This window comes from Ostrinia furnacalis, unplaced genomic scaffold (genome assembly GCF_004193835.3).
Source record: "Ostrinia furnacalis isolate ACB-3 unplaced genomic scaffold, ASM419383v2 OfSCF1098, whole genome shotgun sequence".
Classification (NCBI taxonomy): Eukaryota; Metazoa; Arthropoda; class Insecta; order Lepidoptera; family Crambidae; genus Ostrinia; species Ostrinia furnacalis.
The window spans coordinates 108125-119743 of NW_021131337.1; the positions used below are offsets into that span (position 1 = coordinate 108125).

The window sequence follows — 11619 nt, forward strand, 5'->3', positions numbered from 1 at the left end:
TCTTACTATAGGTTTTTCTTGTTTTCTTTACTGGGTTTCCTTCCAATATTGCACGAACCATTCTATGGTCTGTATTGAAGTTCAGGTTATTTATTACAGTAACATCCTTGATCCTATCTTTTTTATTTGTCATTATATAGTCTATTTCGTTCGTGTATCTTCCACAAGGTGAGATCCAGGTCCATTTCCTTGAATTTCTTTTTTTGAAAAAACTGTTCATAACGGACAGTTTATNAGCAATTCTAACCCAAAAAGATGGAAAAAAAAATCTCCTGGACCTGATAATATCAGTTATAAATAAAACTTTATAATTTAAAAAGAAAGTTTATGTAATTTGCTTACCACAATATTAGAGTGTTGTTTCTTCTTTTTAGACGGTTGTTCAGGATTCATTGAATCAACTAATTCACCAATTGTAGCTTCCACACTAGTGCCAGTCAAGCCAACATCAGCAGCTTCTCCAAATAAATAAACTGATGTACTATCAATATGGAATGACACTTGGCCTGATGCTATCTGAGAAATATTACAAATAAAAAATTAGGTCAGTGCTGAACCGTAAGATGAATGTCAGTTATTACCGAAAACTGGTAAAAGCTAGGTTTGTCCCATTTGTCTCCAGAGAAAAGGAGTGCTTAAAACACATTATGTTAAATTGATTTTAACTAGGATGCTTTCTCAACTTGTAAATCCAGTCTTGTTATATTATACTTTTGACAGTTTAGCATTTTACCAGACTTTAGTTACCATTTGCTTACCTTTTTCCTTTTACTTTGCAGAATATTTTTCACCCCTGTTATAGTTGCTTCACAACTCAGAGGCAGAATAGTATTCAGGCGCACATGAAGGAATTGCTTCCACAAGTCACTGGCTTCCAGAACTTCATATTTGGTTTCCTCAAACTTATCATGGACCAAAAAGTGTGCTTTCATTTCTTTCTTCTCATTTATTATGATCACCAATGGGTTATCAGTTATATCCACATCCTGCAATCAAACGCAATCCAGTTAATATATGATTCTTTTAATAATTTAGTTGGTTGTTGAGACTTTTTTTACTGTAAACTCAAAGCTCATTCACTTACCTGGAGGATTTCTCTTAATTTCGACTCCATCGTCAAGGGTTCTCCAAATTTTATAACACCACATAGTTCTATCTCAGCTGGAAGGTTCAGTAACAGTTGATTGTATGTGTTTTTCTCAGATTCAAACGATTCTATGCTCAATCCTACGACGAGTAAAGTGCCATCGTACATAAGCCCGTAGAGACATCCTATGGTTTCATCAGCGTTAATCTTAGATAGCCTCTGAAAATGAGATGGGAAGGCCCACAAATTATTACAATAATCTAGGATTTTACTAAAATAAACGTGAATTTAGAGCACAAAACATGACATTTAAGGTTAGTGACATTCTAACACTTGGAGATGGAAAGTTGACTTTTTAATAACTTCAGTGCAAATTGTATGTTGAAATTCAATAAAATTGTACATTTTAATGGAGAGAGGAGTATTTAAATTACAAAGTTTACCTCAACAACATAGCTCGATATTTTGAGACGTGGTGACATTTTATATGAGTGTTGCCATAATAAAATTTAAGCACAGATTAAAATAAATTGTTTAGTTGCCATATTTAATAATTAGGTCATTAGTTACTATGACTAAAAAATAGTTATCAACTTTTTACTTTGATCAAGTGTTTTTTTTTATTCAACTATTTTTTTTGTGGAGACGCTATCGTTAAGCAGTAAGCCCTAAGGATTTGTGAAACTTTCATAAAAGTTATAAAAAATGTAATTAAAATCATAACAAATTGCAAATACTATGTTCGCTTAGTATACTAGGGTAGTATTGTATGAATCGATGTTTTTAAGAGCCTCAGGTAGGCTGGTTAAGCTCAATCACTTGGTTGTCTTTCCAGAGAGTAGGTATTATTTTAGATTTTAGCTGATTAACAGTGGGATAAAAGTTCTAATAAAAACACCACTGTGTACTGAAGTAGTTTCTCCTTTATTTATTAGACAGACTTTCTTCATTGCTTATACATGAATTTATAACATTTTCTACTAGATTAGCCTTTTCTTTAGCAATCTTTAATATTTCTTCCTGATTTTCCATTAAAAGGTGACTGCCACCAAATGTATGATTCCCACATAACAGCCCTTTATTCACACATACAGTCAAGTTTGCACCAGCTCCTCCACACATTTCTTCTTCATATGATGAGGGATCTGTTAGTAATATATTCCTGAAAAAAATATATTTAATTAGATTTTATAGCTCCTCTCTTACTTTAGAAGATACTCTCATAATAATAAAGAGAAATTAATGGATGTTGCTATAATGGACACAAATCAAAAGAATTTGTGACACTGAGAGGGCAAATATACCAAGCTTAAATGGTTTAATTTATTTTAATAAAGATGTACTTCATACTTCTCTTGGAGTTTGTAAACAGCAAAACTTGTGGCAACAGGCATTCCGTGAACCTTAAGTGGTGTTCTAACAGTTGAGTCAACTTTAATGTCTTCTGTCTCAGCATCGTAAGTGACAGCTGGTAAGCTTACTGAAATTCAAAATAATGGTTTAGTAAAGTTTGAAAAACTAAAGGTAACATGTTCCAAAAAATTTATAATAATAAATTATTGTACTTACATGTTCTTAAGCTGGCCATAAGTGCTATAATGCAAGTATCCACTAAACTTCCATCATTGTCCAAGCAAACTATATCACAATACACTACCCAGGCCAATTTATCAGGAACAATACATAAATCTTTTAAATCTACACATTTTGAATTGACAAATATATCTGAGAGCATATAACTTTGCACCTGTGCATGATCAGAAGGAGGGCCTGGTCTGTATTTAGACGAGCACAGCGGTGGAAGCTCTACATTTGTTACTAGGAAACCTAATTCAGGCTCTTCTGCCTTTGGTGCAGCCAGTTCCTAAAATAAAGCATAATATTATAATATTTATTTAGAAGTATATAACTACGAATACTTTAACTTAAACATACCAATTGAATACCGCACACTACAGTCGTGTTCCCACATTTAACCACTGCTGATGCTTCGGCACATTTCAGAGAATTCACGTTTACTTTGATGTTTCGCTGTTCATGAAACTTTCTTCCATCTGGCCGAATTTCTCTTGAAATATAGTCGGTGAAATACTTCACCGGATGTATTAATCTGCAAATATTAATAGGAATCAGTACCAACAATCAATTTATCTATTACCTATAAAGATTTAAGACTTACTTGTAAATTTCAGCCATGATAATCAACTGAAATTGATAACCAATTAGAATAGCATTTATTTGAACTGTAAAATTCGAGTATTTGTTGTTTATTTAAATTTTTGTTACAAACTGGAGTTTTTGTACACAGAAACCTAACCTCACTTTTACGATTTTGACATTGACATTACGTGCTGCATTGACTTTTTTTTTAATGAACCAAAGATAATATAACACCATAATAAAGCAAGCGCTCTCTGAATGAATGTGCTACTAAACTGAATGTGCTACTAAAGAAAGCTAAGCGGAGCGAAGACAAGACATGTAAATATACAGGGTGTTTGGCGCATCGTGTGCCAAAATGATTTGGCGGATAGAATGGGTCATTTCCTATATTTTCAGCCCCCATAACACGTTCCATGTCAGGCGGCTACTTTTATATTAAGTTTTTTAGTAATTTCACCAAAATACCCAAATCGCATCATTTAATTTCGATTTAAAAAAAGACTACTACGCGTAGCTTCAAAGTAAATATTTTGTTTTGACGTGCATTGATATAGGGTTGCATCAAATCTAAATTTACTGGCAAATATCATCTAGTTTTTTTTAAATTCAGCTTTGAACTTTTCCGAAAAGTTAAAAATGGACTGAACATTTAAGTTTACATGGCTATAATTTTTTTTTTAAAAGAGATAGCGATCTTCGGATTTTATCAAAACTTCTCTAGTCTATCCCCATTCAAACGGTATACTAATCTTGTTTAAATAATAACAACAACTTCACAAATTCCCTAAATTAGTGCATTGACTCTATTCGGACTGATTTGCGAAATTTGTGTTTATAGCCCCTTTTTGTGTGAATAACACGTTAAATACCTACAGGTAAAAAATATTTATCTTATGCAATGTAAAAAACCTTTTCTCTATCGTTTTTCAATGTAGATTTCTTGAAATTAAAGACGAAAATAATTATTTTGATCGTTTATTAATTATTACAAATTTTGTTCAAAATGTCCGCCTCGGCAACGTATACACTAAGTAACGACATCTTCTTCTAATTTAGACTGGCCCTATACAGTGGCCTGCACGTTCCCCAGACCTAACTCCGTTAGATTTTTACGTCTGGGGACGAGGTAATGAACTGGTGTACGTAACGGAAGTTCAAACATTAGAAGAACTACAACAACGAATAGAAAACGCCTTTATAGTAATAAAAAGAGAAATGAGGCTGCATACGACAACAGTCGAAGATGTCGTGAGTGTATACGTTGCCGAGGCGGACATTTTGAACAAAATTTGTAATAATTAATAAACGATCAAAATAATTATTTTCGTCTTTAATTTCAAGAAATCCACGTTGAAAAACGATAGGGAAAAAGTTTTTACATTGCATAAGATAAATATTTTTACCTGTAGGTATTTAACGTGTTATTCACACAAAAAGGGGCTATAAACACAAATTTCGCAAATCAGTCCGAATAGAGTCAATGCACTAATTTAGGGAATTTGTGAAGTTGTTGTTATTATTTAAACAAGATTAGTATACCGTTTGAATGGGGATAGACTAGAGAAGTTTTGATAAAATCCGAAGATCGCTATCTCTTTTAAAAAAAAATTTATAGCCATGTAAACTTAAATGTTCAGTCCATTTTTAACTTTTCGGAAAAGTTCAAAGCTGAATTAAAAAAAAACTAGATGATATTTGCCAGTAAATTTAGATTTGATGCAACCCTATATCAATGCACGTCAAAACAAAATATTTACTTTGAGGCTACGCTTAGTAGTTTTTTTTTAAATCGAAATTAAATGATGCGATTTGGGTATTTTGGTGAAATTACTAAAAAACTTAATATAAAAGTAGCCGCCTGACATGGAACGTGTTATGGGGGGTGAAAATATAGGAAATGACCCATTCTATCCGCCAAATCATTTTGGCACACGATGCGCCAAACACCCTGTATTTAAAGAAATTCTATGGTTGAAGAAGCACGTTTTGTCTCCGTTCACGTCGTCCTTGCATTGTTCTAAATAAAATGTATTACAAAAAAAATTGAACGAAAGAGGTCGTATATGAAATTTTCCACACCCTACAGATGTGAATGTAGTTTTATGAATGAATGCTTCTCGATTCTGACATCTGACAGTGACGTAAAGAATTTGACATTTCTTTTTGTGTCGGTTTTCGTAGACGAAACCCAAGGTGTGTTATTTTTCTGAAAATATCTGAATTAATCCGTGTAATATTCGACATAACTGTGAATTTTATTTGAAATATAAATGTGAATTTATCAAGTACACCCGAAGCTTAGCTTATTTTAACTCTCGCGCTGGTAATTTCAGATCACAATGGCTAAACCGAAGGGAGAGAGGAAAGGTAAATCCGCGATCAACGAAGTTGTAACGCGAGAATACACAGTGAATCTTCATAAAAGGCTCCATGGAGTTGGTTTTAAGAAACGCGCTCCACGAGCAATTAAAGAGATCCGCAAGTTCGCTGAAAAACAAATGGGAACCCCTGATGTCCGAGTAGACACTCGGCTAAACAAGTACCTCTGGTCCAAGGGTGTAAGGTAAATGCTCATTAAGTTTTACTATAAAAGTCTGAGATCAATTACATTATTGTTATTAGACAAACAAATGAAACAGTTACTGAATAACCTAAAATATCATTGGTGTTTTGAGGTTATGTTGTTGTTCTAAAAATGCCTAGACCTCTGTCCCAAGAAACTACTTTGAACTGGCATTCAAGTTTTGTAATTTCTAAAAGCTAGTGCAAGGATATTCATAATTAATATACTCTGCATTGAGTTATATTGATTACTGTTTATATTTGGTTAGTCAGTTGTTATTATTCTACCAACTAGTTTTCCAAAGACATTTTAGTTGCTTATCGCCTAATCTCTGTATGAATACAAAATGATTGTATGTATTACAGTTACTGTGTAAAAATATTGTAAATAACTTTTTAAGTCATAGAAGTTGAGTTTCTATGATTTTGATTGACTAAATTGCTATATTAGTAACTCCTGTCAGTTCTCAACCATGATATTTTACTGATTCTATCATCTAATAACTTTTTATTTATAAATTCATCTTTTCTGATTATCATGGTAGGAAAATTCCAATTGATTGATGCTAAATGCCAATAGGTCAAAACTATAATGAGTGTCTGTTTAAAACATTTGTTTCACTATTTGGTTTGTTTATTTCGTTTTTTCGTGATACTTGTAATAATTTTTTTATACTATATTATATGCATAATAATTTTTCTATAGTTAGGACTAGGTAGTATTGGTAGTTTATTAATTATGCATGCATTATTTTAGAATATATCCCGTTAGTTCTGTGGTGTCTTTCAAATGTACATTTGAGTGTTTGCTAAAGCATATTTTGTATTTGTTTTTCAGAAACGTCCCATTCCGTGTCAGAGTCCGCCTTTCACGCAGACGCAATGATGACGAAGACTCAGCACACAAACTGTTCACATTGGTGACGTACGTCCCAGTGGCCTCCATCAAGGGTTTGCAGACAGAGAATGTTGACGCTAGCCAAGAATAAACAATAAGTTTAGCATAATTTCTGACTTTTATTTACCACTGATAAATTCTTATTTTAATCAGAGTATGATAATTATGTAGACTTGCTTAGTAGAATTCACGAGTATGAGTTATACAAAACTCAAAAGAACTATGTTGGCCTTTTAAATTAAATTTATAAATGTAAAAGGGTTTCAATACAAACCCAACTTTTAGAGACATCCAGTGATGGACTAGGGATATAAAAAGATCTACATACTACCATACCTAAAGTACCTACCTACTTATTATTTTTAACACTTGTACCCGGAGCACGAATAAATATAGTTTTCGTTACAGTTGCTAAGGACAAAATACGATTACGAGAGTTATTCGTGCTCAGGGTACAGATACCTATTATTTTCTAATTAGGATGAAATGTAACTGACTCAAGTCAAGGCTCTACATTTTTGTTGGTTTTTTAAAGTCCTTTCATTTGTAAGTTTTTGGCAGCCCAATTTAAAACCGGGAGATAAGTAGCTAGTGCATAGTGGTGGGCGGAGAGCCGTATACTTTTCCGGTCATCATTGAGACTAGATCAGTCTGAAGTAAGGTACTTGTTCTTTTTAATGGCTACCTATGTCTAAATTGTATATTGACTGCCGCCGCCAAGGAGTAATCGACCGTACCGGACCGACATTTTTAAACTAATAAAAGAAAAAGATTTAGTTTTTAATAAAGTTAGAAAAATACGTTATACGACGTTGTAATTTGTTATCGAACCCAAAAAATCGTAAGTAAATAATATATTATGATCACAATCAACAATTTTTTTATTAATTCTTTTAATGCCTTATCATAATATTAGTCTAGTATGTACATTATGTAAAACTAAAGCATTCTCGGCTAACTTTCGGGCTAAACAGAAAAAATAATTTGGCGCCGATTTTGTACCTATTCGAAATAGCACTAATTTATAAATAACTAGTAAACGTAATATCGGAAAAAAAGTAATCTGATAGGTACTTAGTAGGTAATTACGCTCATCTACCTAGATGATATTTTGGTACATCTTTTCTACGAGTTTCGTGCCGACACAGTATCCCTGTTGATAAAGCTAATGTCCTAACCGTATCCCATTTATATGGCTGGACGTGTAGTAAGTGGCTCATCTAAATCCAAGGGATTGAGTAATCAGCAGTTCCAATCTGATGAAGTCAGGATAGCGTGAAGACGACGGGCATTACTTCGTAGAGGAAATGAGCTCCCGTATAACCCACTATTGGCGTACATTACTACTGCTATACAATCAAACGCCGAGTGACCCACCTCTTTATCTAATTTAATTTAAGTACTCACGCACCTACATACTATTTATGAAAGCTTGTCTATTTGGTAGTTCTAAGAAATACCTACTATAGCGATTAAATAACAGGGTTGCTTACGCTGTATGTAGATACTAGCTTTTGCCCGCGGCTTCACCCGCGTGAAGTTTAGTTTGTCACAGATCGTCATAAATTTTAGCCTATATGTTATTCTGGGTTATAAACAATAATACTGTAAAGTTTCATCAAAATCCGTTCTGTAGTTTTTGCGTGAAAGAGTAACAAACATCCAGTCATCCACACAAACTTTCGCATTTATATTATTAGTAGGATTACAGCCACAATAGATTGGTTATTGTAAATGTTTGGTTTCGAAATAAAAATATTAGATAAAAATAATTTTGTCCTATTTTGGCGATAGGCTGGTAGCATAGGCGTATGAAGCCACAATGGCTGCAGGCGACGTCGCATTATGCCGACGCCCGTCAAGTGTCAACCGTTTCAGTTGTGAATTTGTCGACAAATTATTATAACTAACGTGCATGTTTGCTTATTAAAATTACAACCATTATGGCATAGATTTAATATTTCCATTGTTGGCCATGATGCCATTTAAACGTGCATGGCCTAACTAAAGTTACAGGCTATCAAGCGACAAAGTAGGACAAACATGAGTAAACATTCGAAATAGTGAAGAATACTAAAGAGAAAACAACTTAGGTACTAGGTATATATGAAGCATTGGCCTACTGACTCTACCTTGTTATTTGTGAAAACGAATTAAACACCTTTTCATAAGTTACCTACCTATATTACATTATTGCGCATAGTTATGAACGGATAGATGTTAACTCGTATTAATTGCATAGTGGTCTTAGTACATAACATAGCAGATTATGTCACCGTGTAAACCTATTTGAGTCTTTACACGGCTGTCTCGCAGCGCGTCGCTAACTTAACGGATGTCACCCTGTTGCAGGATGTGGCAGAGAGGTGTAGGTGCGCCCGTCAGCCGCAACGCTAAGCCTGCGGTTCAGTTCCATTAGCACGGCTAAACCCATTACTGAAGACATCTTGTGCCGCCATCTCTGTGTACTTGCTATTTGACTACAAATAACGAGACGTGAGGATTGGATAATATTTATCTATCTATACTTCTATACGAAATTATAAAGTTGGAGTTTGTTTTTCTCAGGAACTACCTACTGGTTGCTTTTGAAAAATATTTTTGTTGGATAGCTCATTTACCGAGAAAGGCTTTAGGCTTATAACATCACGCTGCGACCAATAGGCGCGAAGCAGGAATAAAAAAAACGGGAAAAAATATTCAAACTATTTTCACGCGTGGGAAGTCGCTGGCACAGCTAGTAAGGCTATAAGGCTAACTAGCATTTAGTTGACAGCTATTGGTGAGGTGATTTACATCGTTTAAATCAGTCAAGAAGATGGGCCAGTCCATGAATGTAGACAACATCGGTATACCTACCTATCACACCCTAAATCTGGTGAAATGTTTAGGGGCGTAGACTAAGTCAGTTTGTTACCTAATGCCTCTTAATGTTCTTACGCTGCAGGCGCCTTGCAAAAGAACTGAATGAGGCTTCGTATAAGGCACTGACAAATCGATGTCCTGAGACGGTCACTTAATGGAATTAGTTCCTAAACCACATTCGTTGTTAATGTCCAGATTAATTACCACGTAATCCTAGAATTTGCTCAAGTTGCGGTCGGTACTACATTAGCGTTTCGCGGTAAGTACTTAATACCGTAATACTTCAATGATAGACTTGCGTTAATTTAATTACATATAAAGTAATTACAGGACATGCTACCTTCGTGCTTCTAAAACACATACGTTTACTCATGTTACTAGAACTTAGAAAAGATTTTTCTAAGTAGTATTTCTTAAATAGGTAACTTATGTAGGAGTTTAAATTACGTGTTTCAGTTTTTTTGAGTGTTGTCCTAGGCATGTTTCTGAAATTGATTTCTTTCTAGTGTAGGTAACAGGTAACTGAAACTCTACCTATAAGTTATTACGTCCAAAAGTAGGTTGGTAGTTAGGTGTGGTAGGTTCTAGGAATTACATTGTATTTTGAAACGGATAAGTAACGAGCGCGAGACTAACGTGAATCGATGTGGATTTGTGACAGTTGTTTTCTCCGGTTGACTCGTAAATAAAGTTTTTAGTCCAGTTCGGGCGGCGTTTGTGCGGGCGGAGTAAAAAATAAGAGGATTGTGTTGGTTAGCGAATGGGTGCTGGCGTGCGATGTAAGGCGTAATTTATAGGGGTGAAGCGAAGACGGCCAACTGAGTTATGTGTTGAGGCTTTACATCTTTCATTCTGCACGCGCGCGCTAAGTAAATGCCCTTTTACTGAATAAAAGTTTATAATGCGTTCCCGACTGACTACGGTATCTCTGAACTCGGGTTACCTTATGTGTTATAATGTCTTGACTTGAATGTAGCGTGTATTAAAAGTCGATGCTCTCATTGGATAATGCACACGGAGCTGCGATACTTAACTACTACAGTGTGAGAGTAAAAGCTGTTTTTTAAATTGAATTTTGTGTTCTTAGAGTGCACTCAGAACTACTGCAGCTCTATTTCCACATACATTCCTTGTAAGAGATGTTGAAAACTTAAACAGTGAACTCTGATCACTGCTCCGCACTCTATTCACTTTTCACTGCATTCATCTACAACTTGTTTTCGTTATACCAGAGTGAGATTTCAGTTTGCATAGTTTATGAAATAAAATAGGTTACATTTTAAAAGTGTTTTTCCTAGGTTTTCATTTCAATAGCATTGGTTGATATTAATCAGAGGGTTTGAACTCTAGCGTATAGATTCCCGTGAAAACAGCTTGTCCATGAACAGGTAAACTGTACCTACTGACAGGTTTCTATTTTACTACCAATAGCTCTGCATCTCTGCATGAACTCGCACTATGATTAGCCATAATCTGCTGACAACAACAATTTACCTACTTAGATTTAAATTTGAGTACCAACTACCTACCACTGTACGTACATAAGAGTTTAAATGTTTTATTCTTCTTCATCTTAGCCATGACACGTCCACTGCTGGGCAAAGTACCAGAATTTCTCCAATCTCCTGTAACCCTCATCTCACCCCAGGTCGTCGGTGCAGTGGTAGACGGTAGAAATACAAAAGGTAAATGTGGCATTATTATTTTTATAATCTACTATAAAAAAAAACGTATACTTAAGAATATCTGGAAACATTTCGAATCAACAAATATATAAAGACAGTGTTGTCCACCTAGGTATTCTAGTTTGTGTATCGCAGATAGTGAAGGTATGTAGCGTGCTAAACAGTCGTGTGGATGGGGCGGACAATGGGCATGTTAACATTTCATTTTCAACGTGCTTGGCTTTATTATTGGTGCTTCACGTTGCTGTGTTTAACTTACATTCATTTTAACTAACATAATAGCGGTTAGCTTCACAATTCTGTTTTGTAGTCTTTTGTTTGTTTTAATTGCGATGTGGCTTTCAAAAATGAGTTGATCA

General features: G+C 34.6%; 3 protein-coding genes across 3 annotated transcripts; 1 reads left to right on the forward strand and 2 right to left on the reverse strand.

Moving 5' to 3' along the window:
* Positions 1-122: 122 nt before the first annotated feature.
* Ufsp2 (UFM1 specific peptidase 2) lies at positions 123-1592 on the reverse strand. The gene is made up of 5 exons (XM_028302245.1): positions 1531-1592; positions 1085-1306; positions 759-986; positions 343-516; positions 123-212 (listed from the first exon to the last, which is right to left on the reverse strand). Exons 1-5 carry the CDS (start codon positions 1567-1569, stop codon positions 123-125), a joined length of 753 nt encoding a protein of 250 aa, XP_028158046.1. The 5' UTR covers positions 1570-1592.
* Positions 1593-1992: 400 nt separating this feature from the next.
* Positions 1993-3409, reverse strand: LOC114351136 (exosome complex component RRP43). The gene is made up of 5 exons (XM_028302207.1): positions 3267-3409; positions 3023-3197; positions 2657-2951; positions 2438-2567; positions 1993-2249 (listed from the first exon to the last, which is right to left on the reverse strand). The coding sequence occupies exons 1-5, from the start codon at positions 3281-3283 to the stop codon at positions 2012-2014; spliced, it is 855 nt and encodes a 284-aa protein (XP_028158008.1). The 5' UTR covers positions 3284-3409; the 3' UTR covers positions 1993-2011.
* A 1923-nt stretch (positions 3410-5332) lies between these two features.
* Positions 5333-6819, forward strand: RpL31 (ribosomal protein L31). The gene is made up of 3 exons (XM_028302208.1): positions 5333-5443; positions 5584-5813; positions 6651-6819. Exons 2-3 carry the CDS (start codon positions 5590-5592, stop codon positions 6799-6801), a joined length of 375 nt encoding a protein of 124 aa, XP_028158009.1. The 5' UTR covers positions 5333-5443; positions 5584-5589; the 3' UTR covers positions 6802-6819.
* Positions 6820-11619: the final 4800 nt, after the last annotated feature.